The sequence below is a fragment of the Sinocyclocheilus rhinocerous genome, unplaced genomic scaffold, assembly GCF_001515625.1.
Source record: "Sinocyclocheilus rhinocerous isolate Xijiao unplaced genomic scaffold, SAMN03320098_v1.1 scaffold19, whole genome shotgun sequence".
Classification (NCBI taxonomy): Eukaryota; Metazoa; Chordata; class Actinopteri; order Cypriniformes; family Cyprinidae; genus Sinocyclocheilus; species Sinocyclocheilus rhinocerous.
Genome location: NW_015638975.1, coordinates 182,819 through 206,824, shown reverse-complemented (window position 1 = coordinate 206,824; position 24,006 = coordinate 182,819). Strand labels below are relative to the sequence as shown.

Below are 24,006 nucleotides of genomic sequence, written 5' to 3'. Positions count from 1 at the left end.
GTTTTGACCCAGCGGTTGGGTTACTACCCAGAAGGTTGGGTTAAACATTTAACCCAACCGCTGGGTCAAAACAACCCAATTGCTGGGTTTGTCCCTATTTTACCCAGCACTGGGTTGTATTTAACCCAACATTTTTTAGAGTGTATAGTGTAGTCATTCCATTTTAAAAATGACACTTTAAGTTCATATTTAAAATGGCCATTTGATAGTTTGAAATGACTAATAAATAGTCTAAAATTATCAGTTGACATATCTTGACTAATTTTGTTCTCATTGTCCTGTGTTTTGTTTTCATAGCTGCTGGATGGTTTGGATGTCCTGATGAGTAATCGGTTGGGTCTCCTTAATCAGCAGTTCATTGCTCAGAGTCTCATTGGAACCTTCGGGAATCTCACTGTCAACCAGATCAGGAGGTTAGCTAAATACAATGTTGTTTTACTCCATTAAAATGAAATTAATACAATTCCTTGTATTTTTTCAGATTTGGGACATGGAAATGTAAAAAGCAAAAATAAAAAAAAAATAAAATAGTTTCCTCTCACACCCCTCCAGGTTAGGTAATCTGTCCTGTCTGGCTCACCCCAGCCAGCTGATGTCATATGCAGGAACAGAAGCCTACTCAGTGATCCAGGACAACATCAGGACGTGTGCGGTCCAGGGTTTTAGTGTTCCTAGCAATATGGTCAGTAAACATGTTCCAGATCAACTGTCTCATTTTTATCGTTGTCACTTATATTCACCCTCTTCATTAAAAAACAACCCCCAGTTGAAAAATATCCCTTACGAAAATTAACCATGGTTTTACAATAGTAAAAGTGAATTAACCATGGTTTTTTGACATATTGATTATCATTTGTATAACCACAGTTTTACTACAAATACCATGGTTAAACTATGGTTAGTGTAGCAAAACCATGATTAATTTGTGGTTACCACAGTTTAACTATAGTAAACATGGTTTTTTTTGGGGGGGGGGGGTTTATTTGTGGTAAAACCATGGTTAATTTTCGTACTGGATTGGTACATATAAAATAGCCTCAAGTTTGTGGTTACTTTTCGTTTTGTGTCCAGATTTCCAGCTTGGTCTTGAAATCGTCTGACCTGCAGTCTCCCTCCAGTCTCACTCCTCAGAGAGTCTCTGAGCTTGGCCCTTTTCTGCCCCTGCTGGGATCCAGTGTCCTGCAGCAGCTGACCTCAGCCCAGCTCATGCCTGCTCTCAGCACCCTCGCCTCTGTGCCTTTCACCCCTGCACAGGTATGCACCATTTTTGCCACGCATGCATACTTTTGCCACACAAGGCAAATAATTTAGCAAAATCTGCAGGCCACAAATATTTCTTACCAGTCATGATTCTATTCAAATTCTATTCAATTCTGATTCAAATTGTTTTCCAAAAAAGTATATTTGAAAAAGATATAGTTACAAAAAGGTTACAATACAATAAAAATCTGAAAAGTTGAAGAAAAAATTTAAAATAAAATAAAGGTAAACATTAAAAGGAATGTGAGAAACATTTCTAGCATCATACAAAAAATTGTCAACAACTGCCAACAAAATCTTACATTTTGTTTTCATGTTTTAATTTTGCAAGCATAGTATTAGAAATATTCAGCATTGTTACATGTTTTATTTGAGTCTCTCATGTTACATCAGCAAGGTTCAGACAGTAAGATGTCTTACAGTTTGATCTACACCATGCAATGTTACAGTTCTATTAATGCTACCAGACAGCTACTCTGTAGCATGGTTTTATTCACTTGCCTAAGACCATTTTTACTTGCATTTTGCATTTGGCATGTTAATTTTGGACATTGAGTATACCCAAGTGGGTGGAAAATTGAGTAGAGGTCAGTGGTTACAAGCAGGCAGTGCGGGTTTAGTCTTGAGGGCTCTGCAACAGATGGAAGACTGCTGTCAGAGGAGCCATGGTATCTGATATAGGTAGAGGATTGTGTCACTGCTCAACCCTTTTAATAATTTCTGCATGACCAAACATGAATTCTGCTTGTCCATCTCAATGTGCACCCAAAACATAAGGAAGGCAGAGGATGGGAGCACAATGGTAAAATAGAAAGCTTCAGATGTCAACAGAATGTCTTTATTATAGGTTGAAAGGGGGAATGTCCTTGTAAAAGTCAGAAAATGTCTTTTAATTAAATAAATAAAAAACTACCTAATACCCATATAATTAAACATAAGAGACTTAATCTATCAGAATATTTATTCATCATCTTGTTTCATTGCTTTATAATGCACTGCCTTATTCACTGCCTATTAATCAGTATATATATTTTTTTTTCATAAAGGCACGTGTTATCTTCGACAAGATCTCAGCCAATTTTAGCGTAAGTATATCTTGAGAAAAGCTGTGCTTGCTCTGATATTTTCCATTTTAAATGTTTGAAAAGTCAGCCAGTGTCTCTGTGAACCTACATGTGTGTGTGCGTGTGTGTTTGTGTCTGTGTTTGAGATGTCAGCACTTTTGCACAGCCAGCTGGCCCACAACTCGGCGTAATCAACTCTGGGATATTTCAAGGACAATTGCATTGGCCTTACACACACTCACCCATCAGTTACTCTTTATAAATTTACTTTGCGTGTTTGAAAGTGCATGTAACATTTAGTGATTTAGTATATGATCCATGTGATTTGGCAGTTCCTCAAGGTATAGGATTGCACCAGGCACAAGGAAGTTGTCGAGCGGCCCTTTGTATTTTGTGTCTAAGGTTTAAGGGAACATTGTGATGTAGGTCAGATAGGGTGTCACTAGTGAGCTAGCGCATGCCTCACACATCCTCTTTCATATGTGTGGCATCATTGAGACTCCTAAAGGAAAAAATGTTTTTGGAATATAGTCTGCTTATGGCACATGTTCATTATTTAAGTTAAGACTAGTTACATTGTTTATGAAAGGGGTTTTCAAACATTTTTGATCCAGAGGGCCCCCTAATGGTGATAATTCCTTTATGATGGACCCATTTCCTAAAATATTAGGGCAGTCATACTGTATATTCACATTACCTTCCAAAAGTTTGGGCTTGTATTTATATTGTATTTATATTTTTGTGGAAACTGTGATTTTTTTTCTTTTTTCTTTGATGAATGTTCAAAAGAACATTTTGTAGCACTTTAGTATTGGGACCAATTCTCACTATTAACTAGTTGCTTATTAGCATGCCTATTATTAACATATTGGCTGTTTATTAGTATTTATAAAGCACATATTCTGCATGATCAAATTCTACATCCCTAATCCTACCCAATACAATAAACCTAACAACTACCTTACTAACTATTAATAAGCAGCAATTTAGGAGATTACTGAGGTGAAAGCCGTAGTTAATGGTTTGTTAATAGCGAGAATTGGATTTTAAAATAAAGCGTGACCGAACATTTATTTGAACATTACTTATTTTTTAACAATGTAATAGGGATGCACCGATGTATCGGCCGCCGATATTTATCGGCCGATTTTTCCTCAATTTACAACCATTGGCATATAAGGAAAAAGCTTAATAAACTGACAAACTTTAAATCCGAAGAACTGCGTGCTTTCATTTCCCATATAGCTCCGTAGACTAGAAAACCCATCAAAATAAGAGTCCCGCCTTAGTACAGGAGATCTCATACATATTTAAACTTACAAAAAATATTAAAATGTATACAAAAACAAATTAAAAGATTAATCATAATAAAGTCGGTTACAATAAAGGATTAATATGTATTTAATTTATACAGTGAAGTGTTATTTTACATTTGTTTACTTTATTTCTGTACCTGAAAACTGTTAAACCTACCTAAAAAGCACTGTTTATTTAATATGTATCTTTGTTCTGTTGTATTTATGTAGGCCTGTTAAATTTTAAATGGATCCAATCCATGTTCATTAGAAATTATTTGATGATGCAGCAATAAAACTGCTAGTATAATTTAATGCAGGTGTTTTTGAACTTTGCTGATTTAAAACATGATCTAAATTTTGATGCCAAAATTTCAAATAAGAGAGGAAGTGACAAATATCGGTATCGGTATTGGAATCGGCCAATAAGTGTTTGTGAAAAATCGGTATCGGTATCGGCCCCAAAAAATCCTATCGGTGCATCCCTACAATGTAATGTAATAGTCTTTACTATCACTTTTTCAGTTTTACTGAAAAAATAGTATTAATTGCTAATTATGTATTGTAAAAATATTATAAGACCACAAATCTTTTCAATAAATGGTTATTGAAGTATAATATTATTATATCTTTTTTTGTGCAAATTGTTAAAACATTATTTAAAGAAAATGTATTTTTTATTAAGTTGACATCATTAAATTATTATGTGAATTTAAGGGGAAAAAATGCAGTTGTTATGTATTTTTTCCCAGACCCCAGTTTGCTAAATTCTCAAATATACTGAATGTCATTTGAATGATACTGGACATCATATTTTGGAAATATAAGTGTGATATTTGTGCTCCCTCTCAGCTGGCTCTACCAGGCTCTGAGCATTTGTCTAGGCTGGGATCTCTTGTGAGTGGAGTAAAGGTGGAGACTCTATGGGCTTTACCGACTGATGTTCTGCTAGAAGCGTTACCTGCTATGAGCCTTCAGACACCTGGGCTCACCCCCCCACAGGTCAACACTATCATCTCTAAACTCTGGGTACGAAACTCACTCTAACAGATTTTCCCGTTAGGCTTCTGAACACGAACATCTCATATTGGAGTCCCTCTGCTGCTGATCAGAGACACTGCTGTACACACTCGCCTCTGGAACACACAGCAGGTATGTTCTAGTCCAGTCATACACACTTCATTCATAAACCACAATTACAGTACAATTATAGTTTTTTTTGGTGGTAATTTTATACTTATTTGCATACTGAATTTTGATTGGTCTTTTCTCCCTTGTACATATTTATTTAGACTTACATTCATACGTTTGGGGTCAATATGATCTTTTAATATTTTTGAAAAAAGCCTTTTATGCTCACCAAGGCTGCAAAATACAGTAAAACTATGTTACAATTTTAGTTACAATGTTTTTGTTAAAATTGTTACAGTTTTAAACAACTGGTTTCTATTGTAATATATTTTAAAATATGATTTATTCCTGTGATGGCAAAGCTGAATTTTCAGCCATTACTCCAGTTTTCAGTGTCACATGATCCTTCAGAAATCAGTCTAATATTCTGATTTGCTGCTCAATAGACATTTCTCTTTATTAGCAATGTTGAAAACAGTTTGCTGCTTGATTTGATTTTTGTCAAAATCGTGACAAATTGTTTCAGGATTTTGATGAACAGAAAGTTCCAAAGAACAGCATTTATTTGAAATAGAAATCTTTGGTGACAATTCAAAATATATATATATATATATATTTTTTTTTATCAATTTACTTTGTCCTGTAAAAAAAAAAAATATTGCTGACCCCAAAAATTTGAACTAGTGTATGTCTGTTCTTACACTGCAAAGACCATATAACATTTCATTAGCGCATAAACAAAACCTAAAATATAACTATGTAAAACTGTTCCACTATTCATATGCTGCCTTTCAAATATTTGTATTTCTTTTAGGAACTGCAAATCTGGTGAAGATCTTTTTTTATTATTATTATTAATAAAAAAAAAATTCAGAGTACAACACAGAACAAACAAACAACATTGTCTCAGTCTTCACACGCACTCACAAATAAATAAATAGAAATAAAAATGAAAATAAAAAGAAATAATAATAAAAATACACATATGTTTAATACCTTAGACATCAGTTATAATGCTTACAATAATACAGGTTCAGTAACTAAAGGTACCATAGAAAAGAGCTGCAAAACAGTCAATCATTAGAAATTCCCGAAGGTAATGTACAACTCAACGCACATAGGAAACATTAGACATTGGTTTGGCTGTTAGTTTGTCTTAATATCCGAGAAATTATCCCAAATCTGGTGAAGAAAATATATACTTTCTCACATAGTCTGATTAAATGTGTGTGTTTGAGCAAGAGGTTATAACAAGTGTGTCTTCCATCATGACACGCCCTATTACCACAGTGATCTGTATAATACTACAGTGTCTAATTACTAGTTTATTTATTAATCATGGAGCACAACAAAGCTTCTTTGTTGTGTAACCTCTGATTTAGCACACCAGACACTGTATCTTATGTTAACTAGCAGAAAATAAGATGAAAACCAACCTGAGTTGCTCTAGTACTGTCAGTCCCTTTTTCCGGGACATTAAGCATGAAAGTGTTTTGTAATCCCCCTTTCCTGTTATAGATAAGCTTACAGAGCCAAGACGTCACTGATTTCACTGTTAATGTATGCATAAATATTTAACAGGTTACAGTAATTGTGCCCCATTACTTATAGGTAAATTCCTTAAAGGGATCGTACACCCAAAAATGTTTTGTTTTTTTACTCTCTTTTTACGCACCTTCACGTTGTTTGAAACCTGTATGAATTTCTTTCTTCGGTTGAACAAAATAAGCTATTTTGAGGAATGTTGGTAACCATTTGCTGGTAGCCATTTATTTCCATAGTATTTTTTTCTATAATCTGAATTGTCCTCACATTGTTTTTTCATTCAACAGGCTAAAGCTCTCTTTAAAGAGGCTGTCTTCTCTCACCCAAGTCTCTCACTACAAGAATTTCTGTAAGTTTGGCCTTTAGGGATTTGAAAGTTCATTTTGTGATTATAAACAAGGTCAACAAAATGAATCATGACACTGCTCAGTGAAGTACTTAAGCATGATCATGTTTTCTCTTTCTCTGAAATGACAGATCTCTGGGGACACTGGCTACGGGAGTGAATTGCTTGGACTTTAGACGATTGTTCCAGAACCTGGCATCTCTATTGCCTCTACGTGACATTATGACATTTCTAAAAGAGCAGCCTGTGCCACTTCACCCCTCACTGGTATCTAGTAAACCTACATTCAAATTCGGGACCTAAATTTGACAGATTACCAGTTTAGTTTAGTTTCATCTTTATTTAGTCTTGTTCGTAGTGCTTATTCATAATCGTATTCATAGTTCACTCAATTAATCAATACAATTTTGTGCAGACCTACCTGTAAATTGAGTGCAGATGTCTTGAATCCTGAATAATGGTTGGAGTATTGCACAAACACTCTCTTGACAGAAGTTTCTTTTTCTTTTTCTGTACTACAGAAAAAATGTGTAATTGAGGAACTGTACGAGTTTGACTTCTTCTCAGATTTACTTGGAGATTTGGGTTCTCAAATTGCCCTGTCACTTCCGTGAGTCAAAATTCAACTCATCAAAATACATTTACATGTGTATATAATTTTGTCTTCACATGTTAAATTTCATGTTATTGTCTGAGGCTGAGCACCATTAAGAGATTTCCACAAGATAAGATGAATTCCCTGAGGAAAATTATAATACAGGACCCATATTACTTCCTACTGCTTCCCAGCACCAAACAAGCTGTCCTGGTGGACAAGATGGTTCAAAGACTGGTAAAGAATATAATTTTACTGTCTACAGGTCATGCACATATTTTCGGTGTGGATCTTTGCAGTTAATGATTTTGACAGGATTAACAAACCCTGATTCTATGTACATTAATTCCAAATTGTCCAGTTGGTATAGAAGTCTCTGTGAATCTCCAACCCCTATTTCTTTGATTTTCTCATCAGAATATGTACACTGGCCTGTACACTGAAGAAGAGTTTCGTTCGCTAGGTGTCATGGCTACATTTGTGACAGATGAAATGTTTTGGAAATTGGATAGGAGCTTTTTTGTTGATGGTCTGGAGTTCCTACGAAGATTCTGCTACAATGCCAATAAACGAGACCTGGTGGCAGACATGCTACAGGAACAGTGGACATTTGGGTAAGGACAGTTAAAACTTTATTTTCTAGTTTCTATTAAATTACTGGAAATGAAAGCTTGCATCAAACCCAACAAGTTGGCAATAAACTGTTTTCTCCGCATAGCCCTGTAAAAAACTGGACATCAGAGACACTGAACCAAGTGGACCGCTTCTTGTTTTTTCTCCCGAAGGACACTATTCGGCTCATCCCCTTAGTGAGTGACCAGAAATTTCTTTGTGTCATCTGAACACATGCCTGTGTTTTGACCTGTCTGCATGTGTGCGTGTGTCTTCAGGGTTTGATGAGCTTAGAGCGCATCGAGAGGCTGTTCCTGAGTCAGCAGAAGTGGGAGAGAGGAGAGTTTGGCTCTCTGTGTCAGAAACCCTCAGAGCTGTTTGAGAAGAAGCAGTTTGTGCTTCAGTTCTTCCTCGGCTTCCTCAGAATGGGACGTGCCCCTTGTAAGCACAATTCTCTGCCTTGACAGAATGTCATCCGTTAAAATCATTCTGTTTACTTTAAATAAATAACAGATTGTGAAGGGATATAATGCAGCAGTATGGCTGTCACTTCACACTTTTGACTGCTCAACCCTTTTCATTTCATCTCTCCATCTCTGTCTTTTAGATACTGGACTGATCCCCTCTTGTGAGAGCCTGCATGTGACACAACCTGCTGCCTGGACTATTGACAGCCTTAGAAACATGCCACAAGCTGCATTTCGGAGGTGCTTGGAGCTCATTGGCCAGGATCCATTTTTCAGTGCATTCGAGCTGTTAATGCTCCTTACAAAGACCAAAGAGGTGCCTGAATTTCTCCATCAGCTCATATGCTCCTAAATAACATTCTCACGAGTGTTTTACAATTTTGAGATATGACATTTTGTTGGTGCACGTAATAAGACATATCCTCCTTTTCCTTTGTACCTTTCCACTTGGTGGAAATCCCATTAATATGTTGGTGATGTTCGGTGAATATCTGCATATCTGTGGCATAATAATAGTGGTGACTTTTTTGTCTGTGTGTAGGTGTATGGGATGCCTTCCTCTTTTAACTCTTCAGTGATCTCTCAGTTGGGTCGCATTGCCACTCAGCTTTCACTTGAAGAATTGGCCTCTCTTAGACTCTCTGAAATTCAGTCCATTTCAGCTACGGGGGCTCTCAACACATGGACCAGCAGACAGGTGAAATGTTGATGAGCACATTTGTAAAAGTGAGCTGGAATGGCTGGTAAAATGGCAATTTGAAAATCACAATATACCACAAATCAATGAAAATACACTGATTGATTTTGATTGATTTGAACAAAAATACAGTAAAAACAACAATAATATTGCAAAAAATAATTGCAATTTAAAATGATTATTTTCTATATTTTAAAATGTAATACAGGCCTATTCATATGATGGCAAAGCTGAACTTACTCCAGCCATTACTCAAGTCTTCAATGTCACATGAACATTCATTCTAATATGCCGACTTTGGTTCTTAAGAAATATTTCTTATTATTATCAATGTTGAAAACAGTTGCTGCTTAATATTTTTGTGGAAACCATGATACATGTTTTCAGGATTTGTTTAGGAAAAGAAAGTTCAAAAGAACAGAATTTATTTGAAAACAATAACAATGTGAAATTTATTTTTTACTGTTTTATATACATATTGTAAAAGACCTCTGTTTGCAATTGCAGCTGAAATCACTATTCTCCACGGTTCTGAGCTCAACCAGAAAGACTCCTAGCCAGTTAGACTCCAGCACTTTTGTGGCACTGGGGCACATTGTGTGTGGGATTGACGCACCAATCATGCGCATCCTGAATCCAGTAGAGTTCAGGTTGAATTATCTAAAATAATTATCTAAAAATTCATTGCATGTGTGTTTCCTCCAATTAAATTTACCCTTGTGCTGAATGTGAAATGTCTTGTTTTTCTTATTCCAGTAAAGCAGTTTTGTGGCTTGGCCGTTTGAATTTGTCTTGCTCTGAGGAACAGCTGCAGGCATTGATAGGGCTGCTCAGTCATAGCTTGGCATTTGGACCGGTCAGCTCCTGGGGATCAGAGGTCTTCATTGAGATTGGAGCGATTGCAGGTACAGCTCAGAGCTTGTAATCAGAAAACTGATGGCTTGATTCCCACAGATATCTCCATTGGGACCTTGAGCAAGGCACTTTACCCAAAAGTTACCAAAGTTGGAATTGTCCCTGTAAGAAGTGTACTTTAAGTCACTCTATTAACAGATATAGTTTATCGCAAATAATTAGTATTAGTAGCTAAATTAACTTGTATCTGATTTGCTAGGTTTGGTCCGTAGTTGTGATAATTGATGTTTTTTGTCATACATGGTGTTTTTGTGCATTTTCCCCTTTCTGTAGTGGGCCTGCCTGACATAGCCATGTCTGCTTTGGTGAGGGAACAGATAGAAGGAATCACCCCACTTGCCATCTCGCTCATCCCAGCGGGCAAATTTGCAGTTAGTATCTGTTTTCTCTAGCCTCTTTAGTACCTTGCACTGAAATGTATGATATATGCATGTGGTTATTTGACTGTTCATAACTATTAATGGCACGTCAAGTAGCAATATCCTTTGTCTTTTCTAGTTCCTGTCACCGATTTGACAACAAATGATAAAAATCAAACAGTTAATTTCATACCTAAATTGCAAGATATCCAAACACTCTTATGATGTCCTCTATTTTTTAAGATTAAAAGTATTTTGAAGTCATTCTAGGATCTTTGTTATGTGGTGTTTCTACGTTCTCTCTTCACAGGTTGTGTTTAACCAGGCACAGATTCGTATGTTCGCGTATGATCAGGCCATTGCTGTGACTGAGGCCCAGCGCTCCGCTCTGTCTCCAGTACAGCAGACGGCTCTGTCCATGGTGCTCAACCCCTGGGAGGACAAACCTGTTGATTTCGGAGGTAAAACTCTTTTCTTATACTTTAATTTAAAAAATATTGGTTATAGTTAAACGTGTGAGCAATCTCAAACCTGAATGAACGATTGATATTTGGACATTTTGAGTTGTTAAATGTTCTTTATTTTGTCTCACAGTTATATTTGTGTATCTTTCAGGCAGGTCACTGGGAGTTGCAATGCATCCCTGTCCTTTCTTCTACCTCTCCAGCATCCTGATAATGCTACTGTTTTCTCTGGGATGAGTTAGGTCTGTCGCTGCTCAATTGCTGCTATACTGAACTGAACTTTTCTTTTCAAATATGTGCAATATGATGTAACTCTAATACCGTATAGTGGTCGACCGATATTGGTTTTTTGACAGCCGATGCCGATATCTTGGAAAGCAGGGTGGCCGATGGCCGATATAATTGTATTTATTTTAATTAATATTTAAAAAATTTGAAATCATTTGAAAATGGATAAAAAAATAAATGTGTTAAATAAACATACTTATACTTTATATAAAAGTATTTTTCACAAATAAATAAATATTTAATAAAAAATATAATTAAAAAGTAAACACTGTAACCAACAGGGCACTCAGTATTCTGGGAAGTTTGTGAGCATTGGGAATCATATTTTTTCAAATAAAGCCAAGGTAACACTCATTTTACATACAGCACACAGTGGAAATGACATGAATATGGCAGTGGGCAAATGCATGAAGCACAGCATAATTTGAAATCGCGAGTTTAAAGTTAGTTGATCGCGCGTCTCCAGTGAAGCTGAACTCTCCTCCTGTCCGCATTACATTCACACTGATCGACCGTCACAGAGTACACGCGATCATGCAGGTCACATGCACACTTCACAAGATCTCACAACTGGATCCGAGTAAGTTTGTGAAATTAAATGTTTATTAGTCATTCAAAGATTTGTTTAAATTATATAAATCCGTATTTGCTGAATGCTGACGGCAAACAAGAAAGTATTATAATGTTTGCCTTTCTATTACTAATAATATAAAAGCAATCGTTATGATACTTTTTTGTATACATTTTAATTTTGTTTAACAGTTTTATCTGATTATTAGACAGACTTCTATCCGTATTAGACAGAACTGTTAAGGACAACAGCGAACAAGATGGCGAATGTGAGCACTGTGTGCTGCCGTTCTCAGCGTCGTCAAAATAAAAGTCCCACCACGAACACATCGGCCAAACAGGAAAACAGTCGACCACTAATACTGTATAGATAAGACTTATGAGAAATACAAGAACAATAACTCATTGAAATATTTCTTTTAGCAATTTATAATAGTCAGTGAAAATGTGGTTTTCTTTGACTGTTTTTGAATAATTGCTTGCTTGGAGAATAATGTATTAACCTAGGTCTGTAATTGCCTAAACTGATTTGGTTTGACTTGTGATTTATATTCAACTTATTGTTCTGCTTTTATTAGTATTATTTATTTACTTTTTTAACTGCTTTAACAGCCTTCATACACTACCAGTATTTGAACAGTAAAATTTTTAATATTTTTTTTAAGTCGTCTCTTCTGCTCACCAAGCAAATCAGAATATTAGAATGATTTCTGAAGGATCATGTGACTGGAGTAATGATGCTGGAAAATTTAGCTTTGATCACAGGAATAATTCAAATATATTCAAATAGAAAGCAGTTATTTTAAATAGTAAAAATATTTCACAATTTTACTGCTTTTGCTGTATTTTGGATCAAATAAATGCAGGCTTGGTGAGCAGAAGAGAATTCTTTAAAAAAAACATTAAAAAATCTTACTGTTCAAAAACTTTTGACTAGTAGTGTACATTGAAATTCTGGAAAAATATCAGAAGGGGTTGTATTAACAAAGTAAAAACTTGATTGTGATGTTTTCTTTTTCTTTCATTTGTAAACTCACTCATGTATTTATTCTGGCTTCTTATGTAACTATCTATTTGCCGTAATACTTCATGTCGCCTGATGTCAGACTGTATTTTAATTTTGCATAAACCAGTGCATATATCCTTGGAAATAAAGTATTACAAGAAACATTATAAGGGGACTTATAATTATAAAACTACAACAACAGTTATTATTGCTAAGTATAATAATAATTGTAAAAATGTATTATTATTATAAATAAATATTAAATAATATAAATACAGACTTGTGCAACAGTGATGGCTCGTGCTCTTGTGCGCCACACGGGGGCGTTATAGCGCAGTGGCGCTAACTCCAGTCCTCCGGTAATCCCGTCAGCAAGAAGACAGAAACGCGTAGATCAGAGCAGCGCTGTGCACGTTTAATCTCAGCTACTACTTTAACTCACTCACACTTAGCCAAGATGGCGGATTCCGACGACTGGGGTGAGGATTACTTCCATATTTTAGATTCAAATGTGTGACAGGGTGTCGGTCACTGTCTTAACCACGGCATTATTTTGTTTTTCGAAAGACGCGGACAACTTCGAGCTGAGTGAGCCGATCAGAAATGCCGCCGGGAGGCTGGATAGATGGGAAGGAGAGGACGAGGAGGAAGACGTGAAGGTAACGTGCTAATGGCCATGTTATCAAAACTTTATCACTAAAGAGCGTTTTAGTCCTTTTAATTAAGCCTTATCGCGTGATATGTGGCTAAAGGTAGCAACGCTAATATGGACGATCGTGGTGTATTTTTAGCATTTTAGTTAGCCTAGAATAGGCCCGTTTTATTTAGAGATTCACCAGCTGTATCCAGTTGCGTGTTCATGATTGTCTAGTACTACTGTTAAGGGGCGGTCACACTGCACTTTTCGTTCCATTGACTTCCATTCATACGCATGCGAATGCGTCAGACCGGAAACTCAAGTTCATTAGTGTTGGGTCGTTCTTGAACGAATCTTTAATGTGACTCGGGAAGAACGAAAGCTTATGGGGCTGTCACGTGATGAACGAACGACTCAAACCCGAAGACTTGTCAGATAAGAGGTGAGGTGAGCTAATCATAGACTGAAGATCTAGGTAAACAATGAATTAATCTTTTCTGTTTCTTATAGCATTATAGTTTTGTATTGTTTGTAGTGTGATCAACGTTTGCATTGGACTTTAGTAGACTTGTTAGGGAAGTAACACGTAACATTTTAATTAGATTTTGCTAAAATGAATGAAATGACTCAAAAAGATTCGTTCATTTTGCAAGATGCGTGTTAAATATCGCATGCGATTTATCGTGCAGCCCTAATATATATATGTGTATGTATATATATATATGTATGTATGTACAATCAAACCAAAATTTATTCAGACACCTTGAACACTTCATTCATTAATACAGTTTATTCACTATAGTTTAAAAAAATGGTAATAAAATATGACAGAGCCGAAAGTACTCCTTGTGGCGAACCTCATCCAGCTGAAGCTCCTGAATTAAAGAATGGAACTCTCCCCGCTCATTCAGAGTGTAGAATAGGGTGAACCCACAGCCTTCTCCTTTCCAGACGCTTTCGACGCCGTCGCAAAAGACACAGTACAAGCACATCGCAATCCATGTTGTGATAACTGAGGGAAAACCTTGGCGCGTGATGTCATATCCTGCTCCCACCCATATTCGCAGCGGTGTCCGAAAAAATTTCACACATTCAAAGACTAGTGTGACCGCCCCTTTACGTGACCGTTTCTGTGTTTACGTCAGCAAGCGTGTCATCTTCCAGCTTGAAGGATCTGTTATATGACAGTTTCACTTTTAGCAATTATAAGCTGCAAACACTTTACAGATTAATCAAACTACTATAGGAGGTGTGACAGCACATCGGTTACATCATGTGAGTGTCAATGGTTAAAATTTATTGTCTGATATGAAACCAGTTTCGACAGCGAGCAAGTGACAGGCCATGTGGAGCTTCTTTAGTAGCTTTTTCATTTGTTTCATTGGTTCATTGTACTGACTTTAAAAAAAAAATTGCTGCTCGTCCTAGTTATTACAATTGTTGTTGCTACTTTAGCTTGTAATGTAATGTGCTAGCGTAGTTAGCAAAGAACGTGGTACGCCGCACCCGACAATTTGCAAACAAGGTCTAGTGAATGCCATAAGTTTTAAAACGCTTTTCTTTTTTGACCGAGTTTGTGTTCCACATCTTAACACTCGCTGTCATGGATGCTGTAATTTTTTGCGCCAGGTGCAACAGCAGCTGGTTGAGTTTCTGTTGACGTCATGAGTCATGACGTGTGTCCTGTTGACCGCAGATCTAGAATTCTCTCGCGCCCTTCCTCTTTTCCAACTGAGATAAACCTCAACAGTTCAGAGAGGGAGAAGCAGTGTACAACTAACTGCAGTGGACAATATTTATTCTCAAATACAAGGACATACAATTTTTATATTTTTTTATAAACTAAAACTGCTAAAAATGCTAAAAGCTATGGCTACCCTACATTCTGACATTCCTCAGTGTATCAATTCAAATGAGGCACAGAACATTAACCAATCAGAGGAGAAGATGCAGTCACCCCACTGCCGTTGTGCGTTGCACATCCATTCAGATTAACTGAAAAACAGCACAGATCGCTTAGTGGAGAGTGAAACTCTGATGCGCTCAGTCAGAGAGTGTTCGGCGAGTGAAAATATATCTGAGCTAAACTTATACTTAGCCTCCAACTCACACACTGGCGAGTAAAATCTGAGAATTTATTAGCAATTGGCTAATATTAGACATCATTTAGTCGCCAGAGTGAAGATTTAGTCGCATATGCGAGTGATTTACTCGCAATGTAGAGGGTTGTCAAACAGGAGCATCACACTGAACTCCAGCAAAACTCAGAGAACATCACACAGAGACTGTCAGCCCTCACACAGCAAGTCAAAAGTTTACAGAGAGCTGTCAGAAAGAGCTGGCCACACTGAGACTCCAGCTACAGGACAGGGAGCATCTCACACTAGAGATGAGGCAGCAGCTTAGAGAGTTACTGGAGGAGAGAGAGCAGCAGCACAGTGAGATCCAGGCCCTGAAAGAGCAGATGAGAGAGCTGCTCCTGACCAGACAAGAACCAGAGCAGATCCACAGAGCTCAAACACTGCCCTCCAGCCCAGAGACACCCGCCACAGTCAGCCAGCACCCAGAGAGACCCGGCCCAGACCGCTCACAGTCATCACAGAGCCTCGTGTCAAGTGCCCCATCACAACACCAGCAGCAGCCATCTGACAGCTCAGCACCAACCAGCTCAGAACAGCCAGAAATAGCCCTGCTCATTGATTCAAATGGGAAATTCATCGACATAAAGAAACTCTTCCCCCGACACAGAGCTGTTAAACACTGGTGTCCCAACACTGACAAAGCCCTGGAGCTTCTGACAGAATCTCAGCTGGGCCATCCCAGTCACATCATCATCCACACGGGCACCAATGATCTGCGGAGCCAACAGGACCTAGTGTCCGATTCCCTCAGAGCTGTTGTGGAAAAAGCAAGACACACTTTCCCCAACTCAAAAATCATCCTCTACACTCTGCTTCATAGAAAAGACTTCTATCCAAACACAATCAGTAAGATAAATGCCAACATCTCCAGACACTGTGCCCGGCACACCACCCAGACCTGGACACCGACTGTCTGTACGATCATGTCCACCTATATAAAAACCTGGTACATATCCTGGCAAAAAGACTTAAAGACGTCACTCTAAACAGGACCAACCAGACAAGCCCCAGGTGGAGCAGAACCAGCCCTAACCCAGCCACAGCAGCGAGACACGCCTCAAGAGACAGCACCCCATCTAGAGCCCCATCCAGAGCTTCAGCGCCCAGAGAGGAGCCACACAGACAGAGACCGCTCTACAAAAGCCCCACAGCTCCTCCAGCCGAGCCAGAGAGACAGAGCTACGCCCAGGCCGTCAGTGGAGGAGTAAACCCGGCCAGCGCTGAGCTTCACAACATCCAACACATGCTGAGTATCATCTGCTCTCACCTACTGACACACAGTGCACAGATGAGAACTTAAAAAAAAAAAATAAAAAAAAACCTATTTAAATTAGTTCATATTCTGAGTTAACACCATAACATCTCTCACATGTATTAACTGTTGCATCCAATCTGTTTTGTTTTTGCTCTTTTTATGTCTTACTCTTTTTCTCAAAATAGCAAACAAACTCTATAGACTATCTTTCTTTTTCTGATGAAATCACTTAGCATCTCCTCGTGGAATATTCAGGGTCTGAACTCCTCAGTATTTGGCCTGAAGAGTAAAAAACCAGACTTTATGATAGAAATTCATGACTTACATGTCATAATTTTACAAGAAACCTGGTGTAGAGGGGATGAGTCCACTGGCTGTCCCTCAGGATACAGAGAAACGATATTATCTTCAGTCAAACTCAGATCCACCACACAGGGAAGAGACTCGGGAGGGATGATAATCTGGACTAAATCTGAACTGTCCATAGAATTAGTCAAAAGAGAGCAGTACCACCTGTGGTTGAAAATTAAAAAAGGCATCATATCAACATCTCAGCCCGTCTTCATCTGTGCCATATACATACCACCCCCCGAGTCTCCCTATTTCCAAGAAGAAACCTTTCAGAACCTAGAGCAAGAAATCAGCCATTTCCAGGCCCAGGGAAATGTGCTGCTTATGGGTGACTTGAATTCTAGAACCGGTGACAGATTAGATTTCATAGAATCACAAGGCACCAGATTCATTACCGGCAATAACAGATTTTTCCCTTCTCACCCTCCCAGACAGAACTGTGATCAGGCCGTGAACTCTCACGGAAGGCAGCTGCTGCAGCTCTGTCAGAACCTGGCTCTGTACATCGTCAATGGAAGACTGCGAGGAGACTCACTCGGTCGCTTCACCTACAGCTCAGCTCTTGGTAGCAGCACTGTAGATTATACAATCACAGATCTAGATCTTTCCTCTTTGAGAGCATTCACAGTCAAACCCTTGAAACCTTTCTCAGACCACAGCCAAATCACCCTCTATATAAAGCAGTCTGAAACATTACCCAAACCAATTAGGACACCATATCAAATGCACAAAATTATGTCATTCAAATGGACAGAAAACAGTACTACTAATTACATCAACGCTACTGAATCTTCAGAAATACAGTCCCTCTTACATTCTTTCCAAATACAGGAATACCCTAAAAATCAATTCGGCATCAATCAAGCAGTGAAAGATATAAATTACATATTCTATAAGACAGCACAAAGAAGTGATATGACAATTATAAAACCAAAGAAAAAGAAATTGGACACTGACAGATGGTTTGATTCAGACTGTAAGGCTCTGAGAAAAAACCTCCGAAATTTAAATGGGAAATATGGGAAATTAATCGACATAAAGAAGCTCTTCCCCCAACACAGAGCTGTTAAACACTGGTCTGACAAAGCTGACAAAGCCCTGGAGCTTCTGACAGAATCTCAGCTGGGCCATCCCAGCCACATCATCATCCACACGGGCACCAATGATCTGCGGAGCCAACAGGACAGAGTGTCCGATTCCCTCAGAGCTGTTGTGGAAAAAGCAAGACACACTTTCCCCAACTCAAAAATCATCCTCTCCACTCTGCTTCAGAGAAAAGACTTCCATCCCAACACAATCAGTAAGATAAATGCCAACATCTCCAGACACTGTGCCCTTGTGCCTAATGTCTACTTGGCACACCACCCAGACCTGGACACCGACTGTCTGTACGATCATGTCCACCTATATAAAAATCTGGTACATATCCTGCCAAAGAGACTTAAAGACGTCACTCTAAACAGGACCAACCAGACAAGCCCCAGGTGGAGCAGAACCAGCCCTAATCCAGCCAAACCAGCCAGCACTTCATCTAGAGCCCCATCCAGAGCTTCAGTGCCCAGAGAGGAGCCACACCGACAGAGACTGCTCTACAAAAGCCCCACAGCTCCTCCACCCAAGCCAGAGAGGCAGCGCTACACCCAGGCCGTCAGTGGAGGAGTAAACCCGGCCAGCGCTGAGCTTCACAACATCCAACACATGCTGAGTATCATCTGCTCTCACCTACTGACCCACAGTGGACAGAGATGAGAACTTTATAAAAATAAAAATAAATTCCAAATTAAATAAGTTGATATTCTGAGTTAATACCATAACATTTCTCAAATGTATTTACTGTTGCATCCAATCTGTTTTGTTTTTGCTCTTTTTATGTTTTTGTTTTTTAAAACCAAATATTCAGCGCAGAGGATCAGTTTCTAGCAGCACAGAGCCACAGGAAAATTGGAGGGAAACTCAAAAACAGGACAATCCTTCGAGATAAACCTCTACAGATCAGAGAGGGAGAAGCAGTGAGTACAACTAACTGCAGTGGACAATATTTATTCTCAAATACAAGGACATACTATTTCAAATGTTTATAAGCTAAAAATGCTAAAAGCTAAAGCTATGGCTACCCTTCACTCTGACATTCCTCAATGTATCAATTCAAATGAGCCAGAGAACATTAACCAATCAGAGGAGACGATGCAGTCCGCCCACTGCCATATGCAAATGAGCTCCCCACTCTGCACAGACTGTGTGTCCATACAGTACCCCTCTGACGTCACAACTGACTCTGCAAGGAAAAACTATAAGCAGAAACTTCTTAAAGACAACCCAGAAACTCTTTTTGCAGATTCCTTTAAAACTGGAGAATTCTGCAATCTGATTTTCTTCACTGATCATCCCAGTGCCTGGCATAAAGCCATCATCAACCACTACCCCTCTGTAAAGAAGGAGGGCATCTGTAATGGCTGGAAAGTCAAAATCAGAGAACCATGTGACCCCGACACCACAGTGATAACTGTGAACTTATATAAAAATGGCACAGTCATGATACAGGGAAATCTGAAAACATTCCAGACTGACTACAGTGCAATAATGAACCTAGAGAAAGCCCTATTATCTGAATATCTATCATCTGAGCAGAATACACAGAGCAGTAGCCCAGATCTCAAGCCCACCGCTGCAGAGAGCCCTGCCCAGGACCCCTCGTCCCCCCTGCTCAAATCCATACCTGTACTCCAGGAGCACTTCACAAGGCTGGAGATGGAGATGGTGCAGCTCAGAGAAACCGTACTCAAACAGGAGCATCACACTGAACTCCAGCTAAACTCAGAGCACATCACACAGAGACTGTCAGCCCTCACACAGCAAGTCAAAAGTTTACAGACAGAGAAGGACAGCTGTCAGAAAGAGCTGGCCACACTGAGACTCCAGCTACAGGACAGAGAGCATCTCACACTAGAGATGAGGCAGCAGCTTAGAGCGTTACAGGAGGAGAGAGAGCAGCAGCACAGTGAGATCCAGGCCCTGAAAGAGCTGGCCACACTGAGACTCCAGCTACAGGACAGAGAGCATCTCACACTAGAGATGAGGCAGCAGCTTCGAGAGTTACAGGAGGAGAGAGAGCAGCAGCACAGTGAGATCCAGGCCCTGAAGGAGCAGGTGAGAGAGCTCCTCCTGACCAGACAAGAACCAGAGCAGATCCACAGAGCTCAAACACTGCCCTCCAGCCCAGAGACACCCGCCACAGTCAGCCAGCACCCAGAGAGACCCGGCCCAGACCGCTCACAGTCATCACAGAGCCTCGTGTCAAGTGCCCCATCACAACACCAGCAGCAGCCATCTGACAGCTCAGCACCAACCAGCTCAGAACAGCCAGAAATAGCCCTGCTCATTGATTCAAATGGGAAATTCATCGACATAAAGAAACTCTTCCCCCGACACAGAGCTGTTAAACACTGGTGTCCCAACACTGACAAAGCCCTGGAGCTTCTGACAGAATCTCAGCTGGGCCATCCCAGCCACATCATCATCCACACGGGCACCAATGATCTGCGGAGCCAACAGGACAGAGTGTCCGATTCCCTCAGAGCTGTTGTGGAAAAAGCAAGACACACTTTCCCCAACTCAAAAATCATCCTCTCCACTCTGCTTCAGAGAAAAGACTTCCATCCCAACACAATCAGTAAGATAAATGCCAACATCTCCAGACACTGTGCCCTTGTGCCTAATGTCTACTTGGCACACCACCCAGACCTGGACACCGACTGTCTGTACGATCATGTCCACCTATATAAAAATCTGGTACATATCCTGGCAAAGAGACTTAAAGACGTCACTCTAAACAGGACCAACCAGACCAGCCCCAGGTGGAGCAGAACCAGCCCTAACCCAGCCACACCAGCGAGACACACCTCAAGAGACAGCACTTCATCTAGAGCCCCATCCATGCCCAGAGAGCCCAGAGAGGAGCCACACCGACAGAGACTGCTCTACAAAAGCCCCACAGCTCCTCCACCGAGGCAGCGCAGACAGAGCTACGCCCAGGCCGTCTCCCCTACTGACACACAGTGGACAGAGATGAGAACTTAAAAAAAAAAAAATTATTAAAAAAAATATATATATATTTTTATAACGGAATTAGTTGATATTCTGAGTTAATACCATAACATTTCTCAAATGTATTTACTGTTGCATCCAATCTGTTTTGTTTTTGCTCTTTTTATGTCTTTCTCTTTTTCTCAAAATAGCAATCAAACTCTATAGATTATCATTCTTTATGTGATGAAATCATTTAGCATCTCCTTGTGGAATATTCAGGGTCTGAATTCCTCAGTCTTTGGTCTGAAGAGTAAAAATCCAGACTTTATGAGAGAAATTGATGGCCTAGATATCATAATTTTACAAGAAACCTGGTGTAGAGGGGATGAGTCCACTGGCTGTCCCTCAGGATACAGAGAAACTATTATCTTCAGTCAAACTCCGATCAACCACACAGGGAAGAGACTCGGGAGGGATGATAATCTGGACTAAATCTGAACTGTCCATATAATTAGTCAACAGAGAGCAGTACCACCTGTGGCTGAAAATTAAAAAAAGCATCATATCAACATCTCAGCCTGTCTTCCTCTGTGCCATATACATACCACCCCTCGAGTCTCCCTATTTCCAAGAAGAAACCTTTCAAAACTTAGAGCAAGAAATCAGCCAAAATCAGCCATTTCCAGGCCCAGGGAAATGTGCTGCTTATGGGTGACTTGAATTCTAGAACCGGTGACAGATTAGATTTCATAGAATCACAAGGCACCAGATTCATTACCGGCAATAACAGATTTTTCCCTTCTCACCCTCCCAGACAGAACTGTGTTCAGGTAGTGAACTCTCATGGAAGGCAGCTGCTGCAGCTCTGTCAGAACCTGGCTCTGTACATCGTCAATGGAAGACTGCGAGGAGACTCACTCGGTCGCTTCACCTACAGCTCAGCTCTTGGTAGCAGCACTGTAGATTATACAATCACAGATCTAGATCTTTCCTCTTTGAGAGCATTCACAGTCAAACCCTTGAAACCTTTCTCAGACCACGGTCAAATCACCCTCTATATAAAGCAGTCTGAAACATTACCCAAACCAATTAGGACACCATATCAAATGCACAAAATTATGTCATTCAAATGGACAGAAAACAGTACTACTAATTACATCAACGCTACTGAATCTTCAGAAATACAGTCCCTCTTACATTCTTTCCAAATACAGGAATACCCTAAAAATCAATTCGGCATCAATCAAGCAGCGAAAGATATAAATTACATATTCTATAAGACAGCACAAAGAAGTGATATGACAATTATAAAACCAAAGAAAAAGAAATTGGACACTGACAGATGGTTTGATTCAGACTGTAAGGCTCTGAGAAAAAAACTCAGAAATTTATCCAACCAAAAACACCGTCAACCAGAAAACCAGGACCTCCGTCTTCATTACTGCGAGGCACTAAGGCAATACAAAGCCACACTCCGCCGGAAAAAAAGCTCAGTTTCTGCAAGACCAGTTTGAAGAGATCGAAAAAACAATAAATTTAAACAAATTCTGGGATAAATGGAAATTATTAAACAAATCAAATCAAGAAGATCTGGCTATCCAAGATGGAGAGATATGGAAAAATCATTTCCAAGAATTACGTATATAGCTCAACTAAAATTCAAAACTCTGATCAAAATGAAATAATTAAAAAACTACACATTTTTGAAAAATCAATAAAAGCATATCAAAACCCCTTAGATTTCCCCATAACACTGAAAGAATTGGAAGATAAATTATGGGTCCTTGAGCCCAAGAAAGCGGCATCCTGAACGAGATGCTGAAACTGGCCATTCTCAAACTCTTCAATGATGTTCTGTGTGTAGGGTTCTTCCCTGATATCTGGAACCAGGGCCTCATCAGCCCCATTCACAAGAACGGAGACAAACTGGACCCCAACATCTACCGAGGCACCTGTGTGAACAGTAACCTGGGGGAAGGTTTTCTGTAGCATCTTAAACACAAGACTGTCAGACTTCCTTATCAAACACAATGCCTTGAGTAAATCTCAAATTGGATTCCTCCCAAAATGCCGCACATCTGATCACATTTTTACACTACAAACACTAATTGATAAATATGTACATCAAAACAAAAGTCAAATTTTCGCCTGTTTTATTGATTTCAAGAAAGCATTCGACTCAATCTGGCATGAAGGATTATTCCTAAAACTTATTGACAGCGGAATAGGGGGGAAATTCTGTGATTTGATCAAATCCATGTACACAATCAGCCAATGTGCTGTTAAAATTGGAAACAAAAGAACTGAATTTTTTCTTCAGAAACGTGGAGTGAGACAGGGCTGCAGTTTAAGCCCCACCCTCTTCAACATTTACATTAACCAATTGGCCAATGTTTTAGCACATGCTCCCATTCAAGGTCTCACTCTCCATGACACAGAGATAAAGTGTCTTCTTTACGCAGACGACCTGGTTCTCCTGTCGCCCACTAAAGAAGGGCTTCAGGACAGCCTGAATCTGCTGGAAGGATTACTGTCATACCTGGGCCCTGACAGTAAACCTCCAAAAAACTAAAGTCATGATCTTCCAGAAACGCTCCAGACTAACACACACATTCACACTATCACACAGAACCATTGAAACCACAAAAACATACACTTACCGCGGCCTAAAAATTACTCCAACGGGTAACTTTACTTTGGCTGTGAATGAGCTCAAAGAGAAATCTCAAAGGGCTTTCTATGCCATAAAAAGATCAATTAAAATTGACATTCCAGTCCAAATCTCTGGCTCAAACGTTTCAAATCAGTAATTGAACCTATTGTATTATATGGCAGTGAAGTCTGGGGTCCACCTATAAAATTAGATTTTTTAAACTGGGAAAAACATCCAATTGAAAATATGCATTTAGATTTCTGTAAAAGAATACTCAAAGTCCAAAGAAAAACACCAAATAACGGATGCAGGGCAGAATTAGGCCAATA

General features: G+C 39.2%; 1 protein-coding gene across 1 annotated transcript in view; it reads left to right on the top strand.

The window, feature by feature from the left end:
- LOC107750598 (stereocilin-like) overlaps window positions 1-17,177 on the top strand; it is a 26,146-nt gene extending 8,969 nt beyond the window's left edge. Inside the window, 20 exon segments of the mRNA XM_016566089.1 lie at window positions 298-413; window positions 553-682; window positions 1,072-1,254; window positions 2,307-2,345; window positions 4,472-4,771; window positions 6,583-6,644; window positions 6,773-6,908; window positions 7,163-7,251; window positions 7,338-7,473; window positions 7,654-7,850; window positions 7,955-8,045; window positions 8,127-8,289; window positions 8,456-8,631; window positions 8,857-9,012; window positions 9,520-9,662; window positions 9,769-9,917; window positions 10,201-10,298; window positions 10,597-10,747; window positions 10,902-10,971; window positions 17,150-17,177. Of these exon segments, the coding sequence (XP_016421575.1) occupies window positions 298-413; window positions 553-682; window positions 1,072-1,254; window positions 2,307-2,345; window positions 4,472-4,771; window positions 6,583-6,644; window positions 6,773-6,908; window positions 7,163-7,251; window positions 7,338-7,473; window positions 7,654-7,850; window positions 7,955-8,045; window positions 8,127-8,289; window positions 8,456-8,631; window positions 8,857-9,012; window positions 9,520-9,662; window positions 9,769-9,917; window positions 10,201-10,298; window positions 10,597-10,747; window positions 10,902-10,971; window positions 17,150-17,177 (2,613 nt within the window).
- The last annotated feature ends 6,829 nt before the right edge of the window (window positions 17,178-24,006 follow it).